The sequence below is a fragment of the Emys orbicularis genome, chromosome 21 (assembly GCF_028017835.1).
Source record: "Emys orbicularis isolate rEmyOrb1 chromosome 21, rEmyOrb1.hap1, whole genome shotgun sequence".
Classification (NCBI taxonomy): domain Eukaryota; kingdom Metazoa; phylum Chordata; order Testudines; family Emydidae; genus Emys; species Emys orbicularis.
The window spans coordinates 7,679,374-7,702,055 of NC_088703.1; the positions used below are offsets into that span (position 1 = coordinate 7,679,374).

The following is a 22,682-nucleotide window of genomic DNA, read 5'->3' on the forward strand; positions in this document are numbered from 1 at the left end:
CCTACCTTCGCACCCAGCAGACAATTCACCATCCGGGTCTCTCAATCATCTCAAACCCAACACATCTGCATCTGTATTTCTAATAATCTCTAATAAGTGAATCCCCCATCACTATTACCTGTCTCTTCCTAATAACTGGGGTCCCCACCCCCAGAGCGGTAATCTTAGTGCAGAAGGACACCTTAACATCATCTAGCAGGAGGGTCCCAACTATGGGATTGTTTCCCTCTGCTCCAGTTTGATGTTCCTCTTCCCTGAGACTTTCATCCTCCTCAACAGCAGAGCGTCAGACTGGGGATGGGACCATTCTACTGTGTCCCTCAAAGTCTCCTCTGTGTGCCTCTCTGTCTCCCTTATCTCCGCCAGTTCAGCCAGTCTGGTCTCAAGGGACCGTACTCAGTCTCTGAGGGCCATGAGTGGTTTGCACCAAATGCACGCAGATGCCACCCCCACCATGAGGCAGGTAACTGTACATGCTGCATTCAGGCAATAAACTGGATAGCTTCCACTCTGCTGCTGGACTTCTGCCTGCATTATTTTTAGTCTTGAAGGGTTTATTTGTTAGGTTTTGGGGGGGTGTTCAACAGCATGTCAGACCCTCACTTCCCCATCTGTTCAAATAGGTCCAACGCTATGTTTTTAACTTAGCAGAATTCTGTATATTCCTATGCCCTACCACCAAATAAGTTCTAGCACCTGGTGCTAGGCATCACAGAAAATCAGTAACCCGCCAAAGGCACTGGGTCGCTTAGGTTAATAAAATGCTAAAACAGAGGTGTTACGGGTTCGGTCACAGAGACCCCCTTGGGACTGTCACCTGATGTGCTGAAATGATCTCTCAGCCCGTTTTCCCTGCCAGCTTGGGACTCCAGAACCCTGCCTTGTTGAGCCAGACACACAAACCTGTTGCAACACAGATTCAGGGTCTGGAACACCCCCCCAAAGCTGCAGGCTTTAAGTGAAAACTGCTCAGCAGGTTACCTACCTCCAGCACCCAGATACCCGGCTCCCAATGGGATCCAAACCCCAAATAAATCTGTTTTACTTTGTATAAAGTTTATACAGGGTAAACTCATAAATTGTGATTTAAGTGGTTTCAAGTAATAACAGACAGAACAAAGTAAGTCACCAAGCAAAATAAAACAAGTCTAAGCCTAATACATTAAGAAACAGATTACAGGTAATATCTCACCCTCAGAGATGTTCCAATAAGCTTCTTTCACAGACTAGACCCTTCCTAATCTGGGCCCAATCCTTTCTGTGGTACAGTCCTTGTTAGTTCCAGCAGACATCTTAGGTCATAAACAGGGGTTTTCTCATGACTGGGACCTCCCTTGTCCTGCTCCACCCCCTTTTATAGCTTTGGCAAAGGTGGGAATCCTTTGTCTCTCTGGGTCCCAACCCCTCCTTCTAAATGGAAAATCACCAGGTTTAAGATGGATTCCAGTATCAGGTGACATGGTCACATGTCCTGTGAGACCCCAGCCTCCATTCTTCCAGGGCTGGCCGACATGTACCCAGGAAGGTTTGCATGTAAACAGAGCCATTTACAGTTCATTGATTCTGAAGCACCCTTAATGGCTTCCACTTAATATGTTTACATCAGTAATACAAGTTTATATCTTATTCTCCTAACTCCAGACATAGAAATAATACATGCAAACAAATAGGATGAACACACTGAGTAGCTCATAAGCTTTGTAATGATACCTTACAAGAGACCTTTTGCATAAAGCATATTCCAGTTACATCATATTCACATTCATAAGTATGTTTTTATAAAGCATACGGAGTGCAATGTCACAAGAGGAAAAGGGGGAAATACACAGAAGGAAGGGTACCCCCTGTGGCCAGGAGTGGGGTGCCTGCTGGGACATGGATAACAGACCGTGTGCCTGGGTATCAGTGCAGAATCTGTGGCCATCTGTCTGTCTGTGTAAGGGTAATAATCCAGAGCGTTCGTGTAGTGGGGAGGGTGTGGGTCAGGATTGAGGGATATCGTCAGAGCTATGGGCGGGAGCCCAGGGCTGGAATAGCCGTGGGCTATGAGTCCGGATTGAGGGACATGAGCAGAATTGTAGCAGGGAAGCCCAAGGCTGAGGGGACAGACAGTCCTGCACTCCAGAGCCCTCTGAGCCAGGGATAGCACCAGGATCAGTCCCCCATACTGCGTGGGCCCATCCCCACCCCAACACACCCTCAGGGGTGGCTCTCTCTGGCCCTCAGGAAGCCCTTGTCTAGCGCTAGGGGAAGGCAGCAGTCTCAGGGATGATCTCTGAGGGCAGCCCCAGACAGCGGTCTCACATTGCAGACTGGGCCCGGATCCCCCTGCTCCTGCCATAGCTCAGCCTGGGGGCGGCTCTCAGAGAGCGTCATCTGCTCCGCCAGCAGGAGTCTCATTGTCGGGATCCTAAGCGGGGGGTCTCTGCTGCTGTCGGGTGTGCTGCTCCCTGAGGCGGGCGATGGGGTCCCTGAGGTTGTCAGCTCCTCCAGGTGCACGAGACCTGCAAAGCAGGGGGACAGAGAAACCCACCAGGGCTCAGAGTCCCTGGAGCCTGTGACACTGGGCATATGCGGGTGCTTTGTGACAATGACCCTCCAATCCCAGGGCAGGGCCATATGGACGAGGCACCCACACACCGGGACCATGGGCACAAACACAGCTGGCCAGCACAGGTGCAGGTGTCACAGACTCACAGATCGTGCCCACTCTTGGCCTTGTGCGGTCCGTGGGGGGTGCCCCTTTCAGTGAGACAGCCCTTCTCGGGGGTCCACTCTCTCTTGGGGTCAGGCCCCTCCACCTCCTGGAGCCGCACCTCTCTGAGCCTTAGCACGTCTGTCTCTGCCGTGGGCCCCCTCAGGGAGTCCACTCACTCTGGACCCCTGGGGCCTCCACCCCCGAAGGGGTTGATGTAACCCTGTTCTCTAGACCGGAGTGACTCTCAGCCAGCATAAAAGAGGAGGGTTTATTGAGAGTTGAACACAGCACAGGAAACTCTCAGGGCCTCAGGCCTGGCCTCCCTCAGCCCAGCACACCCCAGTCTCTCTGCATCCAGGTGGGCTCTGCCTGCTCCCCCTCTCCAGCCCAGAGCCCCCCTGCTCCCAGCTGGGCATCTGAGATCACCGGCCCCAGGCCCCGCCTCTGTCCATTGTCTTCTCTCCAGGTAAACAGGGTCGTAAACCAGGGCCTCCTCTCCTCGCTTCTGTCCTCTGGCTGGAACCGGCTGGTTAGGTCACTGGGTCCTCACTCTGCAGCCCATTGTCCGCCCACTGGCCAGAACCGGCTGCGTCTCCTCAGCTGGGCCTCCGGGTCATCAGGTCGCCAGGTCACCGGTCGCTGGGGTACCCATCCTCCCGGCCATCGGCTGGGTCCCCAAGTCCTCTCTCCGGTCCTCTGCAAAACACACTCCCTCTCCCCTCACCTCGTTAAACCAGTAATACTCAGGGAAACTGAGTCCCACCCCCTCCGCATGCAAACCATTGAAACTCCACAGAAAACAAGAAACCCCCACTTCATCACACAGGGACCCTGCTGCGGCCAGGGGAGGGAGCGCAACCTGCATGGGAGTAGTAGGCTGTTACCCCAGAGAGTGGTGCAGTGAATGGGCACTGAGACTCCCCCTTCAGTAGCTGGGGAGAGACAAGGGGAAAACTGTCAGGAGCAGAGAGGGGCCCGTGCACCCCAAAGCTTCCCAGCCCCATGGTGCTTGCAGGAAAATGGCACCGGGTGGGGCAGAGTCCAGAGCAGTTAGAGCCAGACACAGCAGTGACATGTGCTGGGACCCAGGGGAATGGGGGAGCCCCAGAAGGCCCAGGCCGGCTGCCCATCGAATGCTCTGCCCTGCTCCTCACCCTGTGCTGCAGGGAGCTGGGGGGCTCAGTAGGGGGCGCTCTGACCTCGCAATCAGTGCTGACCCCAATGCTCCAGCCCCACTGCCCCCCATCCTGCACTCTCTCTGGGGGGAAGACTTCATCCTCTGCCCCCCACAGCATCAGTGTCTGGGAGCTCCCTCCCCGTTTCCAGCACAGCCATATAGACCCTACCCCCGGCCCATTCCTTCTAGCTCAAGGAAGGATGGGAGGTGGGAAGCGGAGCCCTAGGCCTGTGAACCCTGGGGTCCTGCACCGCACAGGAGCTTGGGTAGTAACAGCTCCCCCATAGGCAGACCTGCCCCAGCCTCCCTGCCCCAGTCTCATCAGTCTTTGCGCTCTCGGAAGCAGGAGCCACCCATGGGCTAGAGGCTGCCAGGGATCAGACCCCTCCTGCCATGTTGAGCTCCAGGGGGGGCGTGTCCCACTCAGGGGCCATTGACTGCTCTGCCCCCAGGAACTCCCTGCTGTAGGGTCACCCAAGGGGCCCCTATGGAGGTGTCCCCCTGGGCTGGTTCCTGGGGGAGCCCCTATCAGACCCAAACCGCCTGCTCAGCCAGAGGTGGAACCGAAACCAACTGTGGAGACTTCAGCCAGTATCTGAAGGGGAAGGAGCCGGGGAGCTGGGCTGGGCTGGCGCCTTGGGGCTGGGGACAAAGTCACGGGATGATGAGCTGCCTCCAAGGTCACCCCTCCCCACTCCCGATCACGAGACGCCACTCCCCTCCCAGAGCCGGGGATGGAATCCAGGAGTCCTGGCTCCCAGCCCTGCTGGGGATGTATCAGTAATGGACGGTGTGTGTGGATGCTGACCGTACTGCGTGAGGGCAACCCTGCCCCATGGTGTGTGACAGGGAGCAGAGCCCAGGCCCTGCTTGTCCCACTCTCCTGGCCTGGCAGCTCCCCAGTACTGCCTCTCTCCCCTGGCACTGCACCTTCAGCATCAGGACAGGGTCTGACTTGGGGCCCGGGCCAAACCCCCTGCCACTCAGGGCGTCCATGGCCCACCACAGCCCAGCAGTCTACACACCATGTCACCTCACCTCTGGCAAAGCAAACACAGCTGCTGAGACGCCTGCTCTGAGGCTTCGCGGGGAGATCCCAGGGGCTGCAGGGACTGAAGGCCCAGCTCAGCGCGAGGCATTGCTAGCGAGTGCAGAAAAGGGCAGAATGGGCTTTCCCAAGACACTAACCCTGGGCCCTTCTCCCGCACCTCCCTCCCGCCACATGCTGCACAGACAGGTCACTGAGCTCAGGAAATAGCGCCTCATCAGCGCCCCTGCTTTACAGAGGGGAAACTGAGGCATAAAGACAGGACCCGACTTACCCCAGGTCACACAGTGAGTCTTGTGCAGAGCAGGGATTAGAACCTCCCCCGCCCCCGCTCTAACCACTAGACCCCACAGCTCCCAGAGCTAGGGATGGGGGGTCAGGAACAGGGTCCTATGAGGTCGGCCCCAGCCCCCGGCTGGATTTAAGGGAATTTCCCTTCACACCCAAAGTGCCAGCTCAGCCGAGGAGGAGGAAGCGAAACCAGCTGTGGAGACTGTGGCAGAGTCAAGGGGTCGGAGCTGCCTCTGAGGCCATCCTGTATCCCCTGACATTGTAACCAGGAGACCCCACTCCCCTCCCAGAGTGGGGCTAGATCCCAGGAGTCCTGGCTTCCAGCCCCCCACACACCCAGGCAGGGGTCACTAGCAGTGACAATGTCTCTTTTCCTCACTTGTTGGCTGGTCTCACTACTTCTGCACTGTGCCCTGCTACTAGCATGACCGTATTTTCCCTAAGAGAAAATGGGACACACCACAGGGCCTGCCCGAGCCCTCCCTGCCTCCCGCCTGCGCCAGCCTGAGGTTCCCCTCTGCACACCCTGTGCAGGGCCGTCCTGAGCTCCCCTGCCACCCACCCACGCGGGGCCACCTGAGGTTCCCCTCCCACCCTGCGCAGGGTCGGCCTGAGCCCCTCTGCTGCCTGCCCGCACGGGGCAGCCTGAGGCCCCCCCCCACCACCACTGTGCACGGGCCCAGCCTGCTCCTCGTTCCTGGGCAATGCCCCATGTTCCTGCCGGTGATCTAGTATATGGGTCCGGAGGGGCGGGGGGAGCAAAGGGGATGGAAACAGCTGTCATGGAGCCCCAGGATCAGGGCTACGCCCCCAGCTTTGGAACCGTCCCTTGGAGGAACCCTTCAGTGTGCCAGCCCCTGAGGGGTCCCACTCGTCCGTCAGCCTCACCACCGCTGAGACTGAGCCTCTGGGCTGCAGCTTCCTTCTCCTCCCCGCAAGCTCTGCCCAGCACGTCCAGCTGAGGGACACCTGGGAGAGCCTTGGCGCCCTGCAGGGATTCCTGCACCTCAGCCGGGATTGACAGTGACTCCCGGCGGCGTTTACAGAGCAGTCGGGTTTGTTAGGCTCTGGCATGCAGCACAGGGAGTCCTTGGGGCAGCGCAGAGAGAGGAAGGGTCCAGAGGAGCCCATTCTGGTCAACCCCGAGCCCAGCCGAGCCGGAGCGAACCCCATGTTCAGGCTCTGTCTCGCTCTGTCCGACTGCCTTGTTCAGTTCCCAGGTGTGAGAGCTCTTCCTCCAGAAGCCAACACTTATCCCCCCACCTCCCCATCCTTTGTTCTCCCGCTGGGGTCTGTGCCCAGCTTTCCTGCTGAGAGCGTCAATGCAGGAGTCACTGGCACTGCCACATTGTCTCTTTGGCCCTCTGGCTGATCTACGATTCTATTCATTCCTGCACACACACACGGTGCCAAGTCGAATGCCTTACAGAAATCTAGAGAAACAAGGTGGGTGAGGTAATATCTTTCATTGGCCCAGCTTCAGTTGGTGAGAGAGACAAGCTTTGGTGCTCACACAGAGCTCTTCTTCAGGTCTGGCCTCTGTGTGGTTGGAAAGCTTGTCTCTCTCACCAAGAGAAGTTGGTCCAATAAAAGACATTTCCTCACCCACCTTGTCTCTCTCGTATCCTGGGACCCACATGGCTGCAACTACACGGCATTCAAAAATGGCAGATGTCTAAGCAGAGCACATCAGGGCTATGCCCTTAAGCAACCAAACCTCTCATCTCATCAGAATAAGACACCAAGTGAGTCTGACTAGAACTCACTGGTCACAGAGCGCCCACAGTGCTGTAGTTGGGTGTGGGGATCAGAGTGAGCAGAGGTGGGAGAGGGGCTCTCACAGCGATGTATACACCTCAGACTGCAGCACGATGCCCTAGCACCACGCTGGGGCATTGGGGTCAGCACTGACTCTGAGACAGGGCAGCCCCCTCCTGTGGTCCCCAAACTGCTCCCTGCAGCAAGGCCCTTAGACGTGACCTGGGGCTTTGTGGTAACGCAGGAGTCTGCAGGGAGAGCAGCCTCCGCTGAGCCCCAGCACAGCATTTTGCATCAGGGTCAGAACTCACTGTGAGGGGAGAGCGCCCCAGTGAGTCCCCGAACTGCTTCTCACAGCACTCACATGGGCATGACAAAGGAAGGTTACCTAGCACACAATACCGGCATCTTCTCCCTGGTGACAGTTATGGTTCCCCCAAGGCTTAGCCCTGCATTCGGAGAGGGCAGCTTCAGTCCCTGTGCAGGTAACCTCATCCAGCCAAATTGGGCCAGATCCTTGTCCAAATCGAGCCCCTCCTGGGGCTGATAACGCCACCCCACAGCCCAGCTGCCTGCACACGACTCCAGCATCAGTTATGTCCCAGCAGTCATCACACACGGTTCCCCATTGCTGGTTGTGAAGCACCTCGACTCTCCCAGCGCAGCGACTCGGGCTGTTCACCAGTCGGAGCTGAGCCACTTCTGAGATGCCAGCGTCTGCAAACACCCTCAGGGATGGGCTAGAGGAAAGGAATATGGGGCTTTCCCCCTATAGTTTACTTTGGCTCCCATTCAGTCCCAGTGTGGCAGACTGGCTGGCTCAAGGGGGCTGAGAATAGGACACTGGGGGGTTCCTCTCTGGAGGTCACCAGCTCTGATCCTGCCCCAGGCATGGGGAAATGGCTGACTCGTGGGATGGAGAATGGGACCCAGGGTCTTTCCCTCCAGGGGATGCCGGCTCCAGTACAGTCTGTGCGAGGGGAATGAGCTGACGCAGTACATTGGGGGAAGGAGACCTGGGGCTTCTCCCCCTGGAGGGCACCGGTTCCCGTTTGGTCCCAGCTCAGGTAGGGGCAGTGGCTGGTGTGGGGGGAACAGGCACTGGGCTTTCACGTCTGGGGCCGTGGGTCCAAGCTGGTAGTGAGTGGAAGTCACAGCCATTGCAGCTCTCTGATGCCCAAAATGTGAAATGAGCTGCTGGGGATAATTCCCCTCCGTGACAGGACAGGTGTGTGCAGGCCAGGCCAGCCCTCAGTCTGAGCGGCTCCCAGCCGAGGGGCAAAGGGCAAAACTGGTCAGGAGACTGAACTGCCCTTTGCCCCGCCTGGGCTCCCTCCCCGTCTGGGCCCCGACGCCCCTGTCTGACCGGAGCCAACAGCAGCAGCCTCGCGGGACTGTAGTTCTGCTCCCCAAAGCCTCCACTGGCCCTGACTGGGGCTGACTCAGCTCCTCTATATTCCACAGCGTCCAGACATACAGGATCGCCCGCTGTCCTGTGGTGATGGCACCTCGGTAGCCCAGCTCCTGGTACTCCATCCCCCACCTCTGAAAGGCCCCAGCTAGCATCACAGCACCCCAGTGTAGGTACACGGCACCTCCACTTGCCCTTTGCAGGGGTGGGGCCATTCACCAGCCACAGCCAGAGCTGAGCTGAAACAGCTCTAACAATAACTAAAGGCAAAAATGTCTGTTGGGGCAGATCATACCCCAGGGTAAATCTGGGGTCACCCCAGACTGACGTGGCTCAGCCAGGAGCAGCCGGAGCCCAAATTTCAATCGTCCTTACTGGGCAAGGGTTAGCCCTTGAGACGCTGGATGGCTGGGGATTTCCACAGGTACCCAACAGCCAGGATGGCCTGCGCTGTGCTCACTCTGCCACACAGCCCACCTTGTTAACAATTCACTGGTGGGGAAACTGAGGCACATAGTGAGGAAATGATGGGCTGAGACCATGGGGTGAGTCTGGTGAAAGCAGGATTTGAACCCAAGTCTCCAGTGCTACACTTGAATAACCTTAATTCTGCCCTTCCTCCCCCCAATTTATGAGATAGCTGCACACTGCAGCATGCACCCCACACATACGTACAGGCCCCCGCACCCTCTGCCTATGTTTGTATTTACCTGCCATGGGGAATCCTGTCATGGAAGCTGAAAGAAAGCAAAGAGATAAGGTAAGTCTCTGTCTCCATGGCTGGTCACCTTGGGGATCTCCAAACACTGGCTGATATAAGCAGTGGCCTGAGTGAGCTCTCCCCTGCCATCTCTTGATGCAGTGAGAGAAAAGATTCAGCTGCATGTTGTACTTCAGTGACCTCTCTACTGCCTTTCAGGGAGGTGGATTGACCCTCCTGCCTCTCCTGTCGGCGTCGGTCGCATCTACACAGAAGCGCTGTAGCTGCAGAACTGCCACTGTGCCACTGTAATGTTTCCAGTGCAGAAGAGCCCTAAAGGCGGCAAAAGACAAGACCTGGTGAGCGATGTCAGAACTAGTGACACTGCACCAGCCCTTCCAAACCAAACCACCTGCTTTCACACTGCCTGCACCTCTGAAGGACCCCCACACCCTGCTCCCCTCAGGCCTGGTTTCCCCCTGACCTGGAGTGTGACATCTCCACATGCTGTGTAATGGAGTGCTAAACTGTATTATACTGCTCAGCCACTAGGTGGCGATGTGTGTAAAATACCTTTTTTAAAGCTAACCTCAGCAGTACCGGGCCTAGAGTCAGAAGGGCCCCAGCCAGCCTGATCCCCGTGCTGGCTGAGCCGGCCAGGAAAGCTGCCCCTACTCCACCCCTGCCCCGCCTCTTCCCACCCCTGCTCCGCCCCAGTCCTGCCCCCACTTAGTCACACATTACCACAACATGAAAAGGCACAACACCACATTGAAAGTATGCACAAATGGTGTGAGCTGAGTGTAAGGTTAAAAAATCAGACAACTCTTGATGCCCAAAATCAAAGATTGCTGGAGTCAGAGAAGCAGCACTGGCGTCATGTTCTTGAATGTCTATTATCTATCGTTGACTATCTATCAACAAACAATCTTGCTTTTAGAGGAAGCATTGAGAAATTATTCCAGCCCCAAAATGGCAATTTTCTGGGCCTCGTACAACTGCTGGGAAAATTTGACACCGTGATGAGTGAACATCTCCGAAGAGTAACTGAAAATGAAATACATGACCATTATTTGGGACCAAGAGTTCAAAATGAACTGATCATGCTAATGAGTGATAAAGTGAAAGACAAAATTGTTTCATTGGTTACTTTGGCAAAATATTTTGCTGTAATTCTAGATTGCACCCCGGACATAAGTCATCAAGAACAGATGTCGTTAGTAGTGAGATTTTTCGACATTAGTGATTCAGCACAGATTACAGTTAAGGAATCATTTATCACATTTTTAGAAGTAGAGGACACTACAGGTTTTGGACTTCTTCAAGCTCTCCTTAATGAACTAAAATGAATGGGATTGTCCGTAATGAACATTAGAGGACAAGGCTATGATAATGGTGCCAATATGAGAGGATGCATTTCTGGCGTGCAAGCTAGATTGCTGGCAGAAAATCCACGAGTCTTTTTTGTTCCGTGTGCATGCCACAGCCTTAATTTGATTTTGTGTGATATGGCCATGTCTTCTATAGAAGCTATTTCTTGTTTTGGTTTGCTGCAATGCATTTATGTGCTCTTTTCAGCTTCCACTCAACGATGGCAAATATTCAAAGCACATGTCAATGGTATTACCCTTAAGCCTCTATTTGAGACACGCTGGGAAAGCAGAATAGAAAGTGTAAAAACGTTGCGATATCAATCTGAGGAAGTTTACGAAGCTCTGGTTGCTATTTCGGAAGAAGCCAGAGATCCAAAAGCTAAAAGTGAAGCACAGTCATTGGCCTCTGAAATATCTTGCTTCAAGTTTCTAACGTCTGTGGTAATCTGGTATGACATTCTTGTTAAAATCTCAAGTGTAAGCAAAATAATGCAGAGTCCAATGATGCAGCTTGATTCAACACTTACCTTACGAAACAACACACAAGACTTTTTAGTGAAATACAGAGAAAATGGATTCAAAGAAGCTCAGGTTACAGCAAGAGAGCTTGCACAGGTGCTCGGTGTAGAACCAAAATTTCCATGTCCGAATGTGACATGAGTTTCAAGGAAAAATGGCAAGCGGAAGATGAAGGAGCAGATGAGCCAATGGACAATCCAGAAAATTTTTTAATGTTGTGATGGATAAAGCAATATCTGCCATTGATGAAAGGTTTAATACCTTACGAGTACACCATGAACCGTTTGGATTTTTGTATGACATAACTAAATTCAACAAAATAGGAAAACAAGAGCAGCAAATGACAAAGTGCAAGAACCGAGAGAGCCTCCTGAAACACAGTGATAATTTTGATTTAAATGGACTTGAGCTGTGCGAAGAATTGAGTACATTGTCATCAATGTTGCCACATGCAAAATTGGAGATGGACGTTGTACCAGCAAACTTGTTGACATATATCCTAATGTATACAATGCAACTCGTATTCTTCTGACAATTCCTGTAACAGTAGCATCAGGAGAACGGAGTTTCTCAAAACTAAAGCTCGTTAAAAACTATCTCCATTCTACAATGAGTCAGGAACACTTGGTCTTGCTATTCTTGCAATTGAACAAGACATACGATGACGTTATTACTGATTTTGCAGCCAAAAAAGCCAGAAAGATTGCTTTTAATCCTCCTTCATTTTACTGCTCCCCAGTCACTTACTGCAGGAAGCGCCATCCACGTGATGCAGTAGATCCCACCACTGCAACCAGTTGTCACGGAGTGTGGGGGAGTCAGGGCCCTGCACCCCCCACTTCCTGCAATTCACTGTGACTCGCAGCCAGCCAGTAAAGCAGAAGGTTTATTAGACGACAGTAACACAGTCTAAAACAGATCTTGTAGGTACAGAAAACAGGGCCCCTCAGTCAGGTCCATTTTGGGGGGTGGGGAGACCAGGCCAAGACTCTCCAGCCAGCTCCAAACAGAAGCTCCCTCTAGCAGCCTCACCCAGCCCACACGCAGCCCGGCTCCTCCTCCAGCCTTCGTTCAGTTTCCCGAGCAGAAGGTGTCACCTGGCCCCAACCCCCTTCTGGGTTCAGGTTAGGAAGGGCAGCCGCCATCCTTTACGTGCTGGCTGCCCAGTGTGATATGCCCAGTGTTAGCAGAAAACAGTAGAGTAGTAACACTCCTATGCAACAGTACTGGGTTAATACTCCTAACTCCCTACTTCGTCACCCCCCCCACTCAGAGAGACCCCCCGGCCTGCACTGCCCCTCCCCCCCACTGAGAGACAGACCCCCCCCCCCCCAGCAAGCACTGCCCGCCTCCCCTGCTGAGAGACAGACCACCACCCTGGCCTGAACTAACCCCCACTGAAAGACAACCCTCCCATCCTGCACTGCCCCCCCGCGCTGACAGACAGACCCCTCTGGCCTGCACTACTCCCCCTGCTAAGAGACAGACCCCCCCGCATGCACTGCCCCCCTCACCCTCACTGACAGGCAGACCCCCAGACCCCCGGCCTACACTGCACCTTTGCTGAGAGACAGACATCCCCCAGCCTGAATTCACCCCGACCCTGCACTGTCCCCCGGTGAATGGGTGAAAGACAGACCCCAGCTGCCTGTACTGTCCCCCTGCTGAGAGACAGACACCCTCAACCCGCACTGCCCGCTTGCTGAAAGATGGACCCCCGCTGCCTGCACTGCCCCCGTTCTGAGAGACAGACACGCCCAGCCTGCACTTCCCCCCCTACCTCCAGTGCAGAGCTCTGTGGTATCCACCCAAAGATCATGCCCGTCTGCCCTCTTGTTGGCACCGAGCTCCGAGCTGCAGGCGTCAGTCTGAGCCCAGGCAGCCCCCAGTAAAGAGGAAGGAGCTGGATCTGCAGCATCTGCTTGTCTGTCTGTTCTGGGGAGCCCTGTTCACACTGGGCAGTGGCCTGTAACCCCCATAGCCCCAGCACGGGGTGCTCTGCAATGCAGGGCCCCCGGGGTCTGTGCTCTGTGAAACTGGCCAGCCCCCTTGGCCTGGCTGCCCAGTTTGCCCGTCTGCCCATTGTGGAGCCACAGGGTCTGGTCAAGTCACCAGTCTCCTGGGAGTGACCCCTTTAATGTGCTGGGCCCTGAGGCCTCCACACCCATCCCCAGGGGCAGGGCCATGCCCTCGGCACCAGCAGCCCCATCTCTTCCCGCAGCTCCCTGCAGTGAGCCCAGCCCAACCTGCGGGAGGCTTGTACTGGGCCCCTCCAGGGTGCCTGGCCGAGGGAGCCTTCCCAGCCACACCAGCAGTCTTAGCATAGAGAGCAGGGCTAATAGTCACCTGGCTGTGTGATTAGTCTGTGAACAAAAGTATTGCCAAGCCTAAAATGAACAAAGGTATTGTCAATGTTTGGCCTCAAACTTCCACTTTGCAGAGGTGAAAAGCTTTGCAGAAGTAAACTAAGACTTGCGGTCAAAACGCGCTGCAACCAGATAACACAATATGCTAACTCCAATAAAGTAAGATAAGTTGTGCCACCGGGCACAGCTTGTCCAACCCACATTAACCATATTTAAAAACAGTTGGCTACAAGGAAATAAGTAAGCATAAATTATACGGTCAAAGCAACAACGTTAACCACACTAAGAATATGGCCTATCCTAATTGCGGGAGTGGCTCTATGTATTTTGCTGCCCCAAGCATGGCAGTCAGGCAGTCTTCAGCGGCATGCCTGCGGGAGGTCCGCTGGTAATGCGGATTCGGCGGCATGCCTGGGGGAGGTCCGCCAGTCCCGCACCTTCGGCGTACCCACCGCTGAATTGCCACCGAAGCCGCGGGACCGGCGGACCTCCCGCAGGCATGCTGCCAAAGGCTGCCTGACTGCTGCCCTCACAACGACCGGCAGTCTGCCCCCCGCAGCTTGCCACCCCAGGCATGCACTTGGTGCGCTGGTGCCTGGAGCCGCCCCTGCCTAATTGGTTGGTCTGTTTTAAAACACTGCCGACAGATCAGATAAAAAGTACGAAGGCACGGGACTGTGTGTGTGTTTCGGTCAAAAAGGAAACCTGACCCATACCCCCTGAACCGAAGGGACGTGCACTTCTCCGTCGTCTGTACCTGGCCAGTGTGGAAAACAGCTGACTGAAGGGTAACGTATTTTCGGATGAATGCAGTATAAATTTATGGAGTAAAGAAGTCTGGTTGCTCAAGCTGAATTGATCTCAAGTCTGTATCAATACTATAGTGTTAAGAATAGTAGTAAGTAGCTGATGAATAATAACTTTACATGTACTTGCTTGTCTTCAGTATAACTTGCCATTTATATTAATCCTTATTCAGTGTTGGTCTTTAGTCTTGCTTTTCTTATTTTGTCTGTGTTGCTTTTATAGCCAAAAGTCATTAAAAATGTTTTTAAAGGAATAATTAGTACACCTCTACCCCAATCCAATATAACACGAATTTGGATATAACGCGGTAAAGCAGCGCTCCGGGGGGCGGGGCTGCGCGCTCCAGTGGATCAAAGCAAGTTCGATATAACACGGTTTCACCTATAATGCGGTAAGATTTTTTGGCTCCCCAGGACAGCGTTATATCGAGGCAGAGGTGTAGTTTTAATTTCTCTTATACGGGCACTACTCAACCTCATTACATCTGTGTTGCGCGGTGGGAAGTAGCGATCACCCAGGGCCCAGTTAGGGTCCTGATGCGTGTCTCCTTCTTCCTTTATTTCCGTAGGCTGCAGCATCCCGCAGCCCGGGGCTGGCACGGAGAGGCAGGGCTAAGCCATTGTCCTGGCTTGAGCTCTCCGTGTCCTTTTCAATCCCAGGTGAGCCCGGAGCCTCTTCCCAAAGGCAGCTCTTAGCCACCACCTGCCCCACTCAGCCCTTTGGTGCCAGGCAGGGCCGTGCTGAGTTCACAGCAGGCCAGGGAGACACGAGTGTCCCGTGATCAGCGCTGGGGCTTCCCTTGGCTCTCTGGACCCTCTGCTGATTTGGGTGGGTTTCAGTTCTTTAGCGACACAGTCACGACACCCAGCCAGCAAGGGGCCTCACTTCTGCTGGGCTCCAAGAGCAGCGTTAACCCCTGTGCCCCCGCTGGGTAGTGATACAAACCACAGCGAGAACCTGAGGCACACACAGGAGTCATAAAAATAACACAGAAAATTCCCACTTCATCACCTCCCTTCCCCCGGGGCGGGTGAGGCTTTGGGTGATGGGCTGCAATATGAAGGGTGAATTGCTGCCCTGGCTCCTCCCACCCCACCCGCTGGGCTTTGTACCCCACCCCCTGGGCTCTGTGCCCCATCCCCTGGGCTCTCCACACAACTCCACCAACCCCATGGCTCTTCCCCCTATCACCTGGGCACTGCACCCCACTCCCCCCACCCCTGGGCTCTGCCCAGGGACAAAGACATGCAGAAGCCCCAGCAGGATGCTTCCCCCAGGGCTAAATGAACAGGAGCCCCACCCTGCAGCTGGGTGGGGCAGCACCTGTCATGTGGGGGAGGGGAGCTCCCTGCCCCTGCTGCCCTTCCCAAGGGAAGAGCTCACCCTGCCGGGTGGGAGATGCCTAGGTTCTGCATAGCCTGGTTTGGAAGCAGTGGGTCCCTCTCAGGGTGTGTGCTGGGGCTGCAAGGGCCGAGCAGGGGGTGGCTCTGCACCACATGGCAGACACCCTAACGGCCTGACCATGCCAGCAACCCGGCCAGCAGGGGCTCCAGCATCTCTGCCCTGGGCTGGGCAGCTCTACGCCGGGGAGATCGGTTCATGGCGCGTCCTCCGTGACAGAGCTTAGGAAGCAGCCGGTGACCCCAGAAGGTCACCACCTGCTCAAAAGCTCATTACTCCTGGGCATTAACACCAGCTCCCCTGAGCGCAAAGGCCCTGGGAACTGCCGGCAGGAGGGGGCTGGCGAGCCAGGCAGGGCATCTGGGAAGCGCGGGCAGGAGAGGACTAGGTAGGATATTAAGAAACACTATTTCACTAGGAGGGTGGTGAAGCACTGGAATGGGTTACCTAGGGAGGTGGTGGAATCTCTATGACAGGGCCTTAAAAACCTCTAAGGATGGACTCACAGATCGTGCCCACTCTTGGCCCTGTGTGGTACCTGGGGGGGAACCCCCTTCAGTGTTACAGCCCTTCTTGGGGGTCCACTCTCTCTTGGGGGTTAAGCCCCTCCACTTCCTGGAACCGCACCTCTCTGAGCCTTACCACGCCTGTATCTTGCCGTGCGCCCCCTCAGGGAGTCCACTCACTCTGGACCCCCGGGGCCTCCACTCCCAGACGGAATAATGCAACCCCGTTCTCTAGACTCGAGTGACTCTCAGCCAGTGTAAAACAGGAGGGTTTATTGAGTGTCTGAATACAGCATAGGTAACTCTCAGGGCCCCCAGGCCTGGCCTCCCACAGCACAGCAAATCCAAGCCTCCCCTGCATCCAGATGGGCTCTGCCTGCTCTCTCTCTCCAGTCCCGAGCCCCCCTGCTTCCCAGCTGGGCATCTGATATCACCTGCCCCAAACCCCACCTCTGTCCATTGTCTTCTATCCAGGTAAATAGGGTTGCCTGGGCCTCCTCTCCTCTCTTCCATCCTCTGGCCCCGTATGGCTGGAACTGGCTGGTCAGGTCACCGGGACCCTCTCTTCACAGTCCATTGTCCTCCCACTGGCCAGAACTGGCTGTAAGTCCTGAGCTGGGCCTCCTGGTCACGAGTCATTGGGGTATCCATTCTCCAGGCCATTGGCCGGGGTCCCAAGTTCTGTCGCCACTCCTCTGTAACAACAAACTCCCTCTGTGATGGGTTGGATCACAGAAACCCCCTTGGGAACTGTCAACTGATGTGCCAAGACTACTTCTGCCCCTGCTTTCCCTGCCAGCTTGGGACTCCAGCACCCTGTCTTGTTGAGCCAGACAAACCAGTCTGCTCCAACACAGACCTAGGGTCTGAACCACGTGCCACAAAGCTGCAGACCTAACTGAAAGCAACTTAAGAAGCTTATACAGGGTAAACTCATAAATTGTTCACCCTCTATAACGCTGATAGAGAGATATGCACAGCTGTTCCCCCCGGTATTAATACATACTCTGGGTTAATTAATAAGTAAAAAGTGATTTTATTAAATACAGAAAGTAGGATTTAAGTGGTTCCAAGTAGTAACAGACAGAACAAAGTGAATTACCAAGCAAAATAAAATAAAACATGCAAGTCTAATCCTAGTACAATAATAAAACTGAATACAGATAAAATCTCACCCTCAGAGATGTTTCAATAAGTTTCTTTCACAGACTGGACACCTTCCTAGTCTGGGCCCAGTCCTTTCCCCTGGTACAGCCCTTGTTCGAACTCAGGTGGTAGCTAGGGGATTTCTCATGATGGCCGCCCCCTTTGTTCTGTTCCACCCACTTATATAGCTTTTGCATAAGGCAGGAATCCTTTGTCCCTCTGGGTTCCCACCCCTCCTTCTCAATGGAAAAGCACCAGGTTAAAGATGGATTCCAGTTCAGGTGACATGATCACATGTCACTCTAAGACCCCAAACCTTCATTCCTCCCAGCCTGACTCACAGGGAGGCTTGCCTGCAAACACAGCCAGCAACAGTCAATCGTCCTGGTTAATGGGAGCCATCAAGATTCCAAACTACCATTAATGGTCCACACTTTGCATAATTACACTAGGCCCTCAGCGTTATATTTCATATTTCTAGTTTCAGATACAAGAGTGATACATTTATAGAAATAGGATGAACACACTCAGTATATTATAAGCTTTGTAATGATAACTTACAAGAGACCTTTTGCATGAAGCATATTTTAGTTACATTATATTCACACTCATCAGCATATTTTCATAAAATCATATAGAGTGCAATGTCACACCCTCTCCCATCAACTCGTTAAACCAGTAACACCCAGGGAAACTGAGTCCCACCCCCTCTGGATGCAAACCATTGGAAAAACAAGGAAAAACCAAGAAAAACCCCCACTTCGTCACAGACCCAGCTTGACGAAGCCCTGGCTGGGATGATTTAGTTGGTGTTGGTCCTGCTTTGAGCAAGGGGTTGGTCTAGACGACCTCCTGAGGTCCCTTCCAACCCTAGTATTCGATGATTCCCATGCAACATTACCAGGTTAATACTCCCTTCTCCATCACATCTCTTCCCTCTTTGAGACTAAAATGAGCAGGGTCACTGTAACAGTGACCTGGGGAAGTTCAGGCCCCCCTCTCCGGGACAACACATCAGCTATCACATTGGCAATCCCCTTCACATGGACCACATCCGTATCATAATCCTCCAGGAGCAGGGTCCACCTCAGGAGCTTGTCATTGGCTCCTTTCATCTGGTGTAGCCAGGTCGGGGGAGAGGGGTGGTCAGTGTATACAGTGAAGTGTCGCCCAAATAGACATGGCTGTAGTTTCTTAGGGCCCATACCATAGCCAGGCATTCCTTCTCTATGGCTGTGTAGTTTTGCTCATGAGGTAACAACTTCTTGCTCAAGTACACGATGGGATGTCTCTCCCCCTTTTCATCAACCTGCATTAACACTGCCCCCAGCCACATGTCTGAGGCATCGGTGAACACCATAAAGGGCTTATCAATGTCTGGGTTTACCAGAACTGGGACACTGACCAGAGCCTCCTTCAGCGCAGAGAGCCCCCTGGCACTGCTTGATCCAGACCACCTTGTCTGGCTTCCCCTTCTTGCATAGCTCAGTGATGGGGGCAGCTATAGGACTAAAGTGGGGCACAAATCTTTGATAATACCCCACCATCCCAATAAAGACTTGGATCTGCTTTTTGGTTTGGGGAGTGGGCCAGTCTCTTATCGCCTCCCCCTTGGCTGGTTCTGGCTTTAGGCAGCCGCTCCGCACCCGGTGGCTGAGGTAAGATACTTTGGCCATCCCCACCTTGCACTTCTCAGCTTTTATGGTCAGCCCAGCCTCCTGGAGTCGGTCCAGCACTTGTTTAACCTGGGACAGATGGTCCTCCCAAGTCTGGCTAAAGACACAGATGTCATCAATGTACGCCATGGCAAAACTCTCCATCACCCTCAGTAGCTGATCCACCAGGTGCTGGAAGGTAGCAGGCGCCCCCATGAGGCCAAAAGGCAGGGCCAGGAACTCAGAGCCCCAGAGGGCAGATGCTGAGGCCCAGATGTGCCAGTCCCCACATTTCTCCTGCAAGCACCAGAGCAGGGCTGACATGAAGTTGGATTCTTGGTCTGTCAAGACTTCCTTAGGGAACCCCATGTAATGATGCTGGTTCTGGCAGGAGACTTCTGAGAGTGTCAATTCAAGACAAATTGCTCAGAGCAGGGCAGTTACAGCCCAAGGATGGGGTTTTTCCACCTCTAAGGCAAACCAAACCAGCCAAATAGAGAAGACTTTGGTTTTATCCCACTGGCTAACCATAAGTCACACAAATAATTCCCTTAGACACTCCAGTTTCCCAGTATCACCACCAGTGCCACTCATTATGGGGACGAATGGTTATGAAAACCAATACCCCAGTAAAAGAAAAAAGGTTCTCTCGATCCTAAAGGACCAAGCCCTAGACCCAAGTCAATATACAAATCAGATCTTACCCACAAATCATGCTGTTGCCAATCCTTTAGAATCTAAAGGTTTATTCATAAAAGGAAAAAGATCTAGATGAGAGCTAGAATTGGTTAAATGGAATCAATTACGTACAGTGATAGCAAAGTTCTTGGTTCAGTCTTGTAGCAGTGATGGAATAAACTGCAGGTTCAAATCAAGTCTTTGGAATACATCCACAGCTGGGATGGGTCATTCAGTCCTTTGACCAAAGCTTCAGTTTGTAGCAAAGTCCCTCCAGAGGTATGAAGCAGGATTGAAGACAAGATAGAGATGAGGCAGCTGCCGTTTATAGTCTCTTCCAGGTGTAAGGACACCTCTTTGTCGTTACTGTGGAAAATTACAGCAAAATGGAGTTTGGAGTCACATGGCCAAGTCACATGACCATGCATGACTCAGTTCTTTACAGGTTTCAGAGTAGCAGCCGTGTTAGTCTGTATCCGCAAAAATAACAGGAGTACTTGTGGCACCTTAGAGACTTTACAGGTGGCAGCCACGGCCCACATGCTACCTTGCACTTCCCAGGAAGACTTCTTATGTGGATTGGAGTTTTCCAAGATCCATTGTCAGTTAAGTGTTTCTTGATTGGGCACTTAACTTGCACATTCCTGTCTCAAGAAGCTAACCAAATGCTTTACTAAGGCTATTTCAGACTCAGAACATGTCAGGGGGAGGGATAGCTCAGTGGTTTGAGCATTGGCCTGCTAAACCCAGGGTTGTGAGTTCAATCCTTGAGGGGGCCATTTAGGGATCTGGGGCAAAAATTTGTCAGGGATGGTACTTGGTCCTGCTGTGAAGGCAGGGGACTCGACTCCATGACCTTCCAAGGTCCCTTCTAGTCCTACACTTCTATGATTCCATGAGATACAAGTACATAGCCAATATTCATAACTTTAACTATGAAAATGATACATGCATACAGATAGCATAATCAACAAACCATAACCTTTTCATAGACACCTTACTGGAAAAGCTTTGTACAATATTTGCTGCAAATATATAACAGTGGTTGCAACAATGATCTATACAGTTACAGATTCTGTCAATAACATCACTCAGCTGAAAATGGTCAGCAGCACATCTGCCACGGTGTCCGCTTCAATGGAAGCTAAGGGCACTGCCTCGGGGTAGCGGGTGATGAAATCTACCACCACCAGAACGTATTTCTTCCCCAACCGGGTCATCTTGCTAAGAGGTCCCACTATGTCCATTGCCACCTTCTGGAAAGACTCCTTTATGATGGGCAAGGGTCTCAAAGCTGCTTTCCCCTTGTCCCAGGCCTTCCCCACCCTATGACAGGGGTCACAGGATCTGCAATACTGTTGGACAGTAGTAAAGACCCCAGGCCAGTAAAAGTTCTGTAACAGCCTCTGCCTGGTGCACCAGACTCCCTGGTGCCCTGCGAGAGGGATGTCATGGATGTCATGGGCCAGGTACAGTAGTTTGCGGTGATACTTCTGGGGGACCACCAGCTGCCTCTGGATCCCCCATGACTCCACGTCCCCTGGAGGAGCCCATTCTTGGTACAGGAATCCCTTCTCCCACAGGAACCTCTTCTGCCAACCTCTCCCCATGGTCTGTGCCACACTGAGGCCAGCCAGGTCCCTTAGCTTCTGCAAGGAAGGATCTTTCTGCAACTCGGCCTGGAACTCAGCGGCTAGGGACGGGATGGGGACCTGCTCTCTCTTGCCGGCTGGGTCTGAAGCCGCAGCCTCCCTGAGCCTTGTCCCTGGGCACTCCCTCCCTACCGGGGTAGGGTCCTGTGCCTCTGGTAAGGAACCCTCCCCGAGGTTAGGGCGCAGTGCCCCTCGCCGGCTCTGGCTATGGGTCACGACCAGGGTGTTCTGTGGGTTGCTTGGACAGTCCTCTAGGTCCCCCCACATCAAGACCTCAGTGGGCAAATGGTTGTGCACCCCCACATCCTTGGGGCCCTCCCTTGGCCACCCATTTCAGATGTACCCTCACCACGGGCACCTTGAATGGGGTCCTGCCCACCCCTGTCAGGGTCAGGTAGGTGTTGGGCACCACCCGATCTGGAGCCACCACCTCGGGCTGGGCCAGCATCACCTTCGCGTCCATATCCCAGTATCCATTGACTTTCCTCCCATCCACCTCCAGGGGAACAAGGCACTCGCTTCGCAGGGACATCCCCACGCCCACCCTATAAACGGAGAACCATGAGTCCGGAGCATCCAGCCCTCCAAAGGAGCTGGTCTGGGAAACTCCTCCCTCCTGAGCAGCTGGGAAGCCTGCCGCTCCTCCGGCTGGGTCCCTACCAAGTTAACCCTGTGTGGGTTTGGTCTGCTCAGTCTGTCCTTGAGCTTGGGTCACTGGGTCCGTATGTGGCCTCTCTGGACACAGTAATAGCAGCTCATGTCCCGTTGATCCCCTCGAACGGGTCAGTTGGTCCTGATGCCGGATGCTCCCCTTGGGAGGGGGTTCTCCATATTCCCCCTTTGGGAGGTCCCATGGTGACTCTCTCTCTGCATCATGGTGGGCCTGTTCCTTTGGGACTCCCCCCTGCCACCTCTTGACTGGCTCGTCACAAACTCGTCAGCCAGCTGTCCTGCGTGTCGCGGGTTCTCTGGCTTTTTGTCCTCCAACCATAGCCTCAGGTTGGATGGGCACTGATCACACAGTTGCTCCAGAACAATTAGGTCAAGCAGGTCCTCCTTTGTCTGGGCCCCATCTGCCCACTTGTGGGCATATCCCTGCATTCAGTTGGCCAGTTGTAGATATGTGACCTCAGGGGTTTTACGGTGACTCCGGAACTTTTCCCGGTACATCTCGGGAGTCAGCCCAAACTCGTGTAGCAGGGCCTTTTTGAATAGTTCGTAGTCCCCTCTCTCCGCCCCTTCCATTCGGCTGTACATCACTACGGCTTTGGGGTCCAGTAAGGGGGTGAGAAACCAGAGCCTGTCTGCAGGGTCAACTAGGTTCGACGGGGACAGTTGAGCAAAGCCCACAGGTAAGTGGGGAACATGGAGACCTGGGAGATGGGTCGGAAACAAGAGGGAGTGTGGGCTATATTGGCAGAGAGAAAGGAGGGTCAGGACAAAACTGGGAGGCAAGATCAAACCAGTATCTTAGATGTCTATATACAAATGCGAGA

The 22,682-nt window shown here is 53.9% G+C and overlaps 1 protein-coding gene across 1 annotated transcript in view; it reads right to left on the minus strand.

Annotated features, from left to right (window-relative positions):
* The window catches only part of LOC135892872 (deleted in malignant brain tumors 1 protein-like), a 246,121-nt gene that overhangs the window by 108,502 nt on the left and 114,937 nt on the right, over positions 1-22,682 (minus strand). The window contains exons 15-17 of the mRNA XM_065420642.1: positions 7,370-7,663; positions 3,558-3,630; positions 2,305-2,504 (exon numbers count right to left, since the gene is read on the minus strand). Of these exons, the coding sequence (XP_065276714.1) occupies positions 2,305-2,504; positions 3,558-3,630; positions 7,370-7,663 (567 nt within the window). The remainder of the gene's footprint in view (positions 1-2,304; positions 2,505-3,557; positions 3,631-7,369; positions 7,664-22,682) is intronic.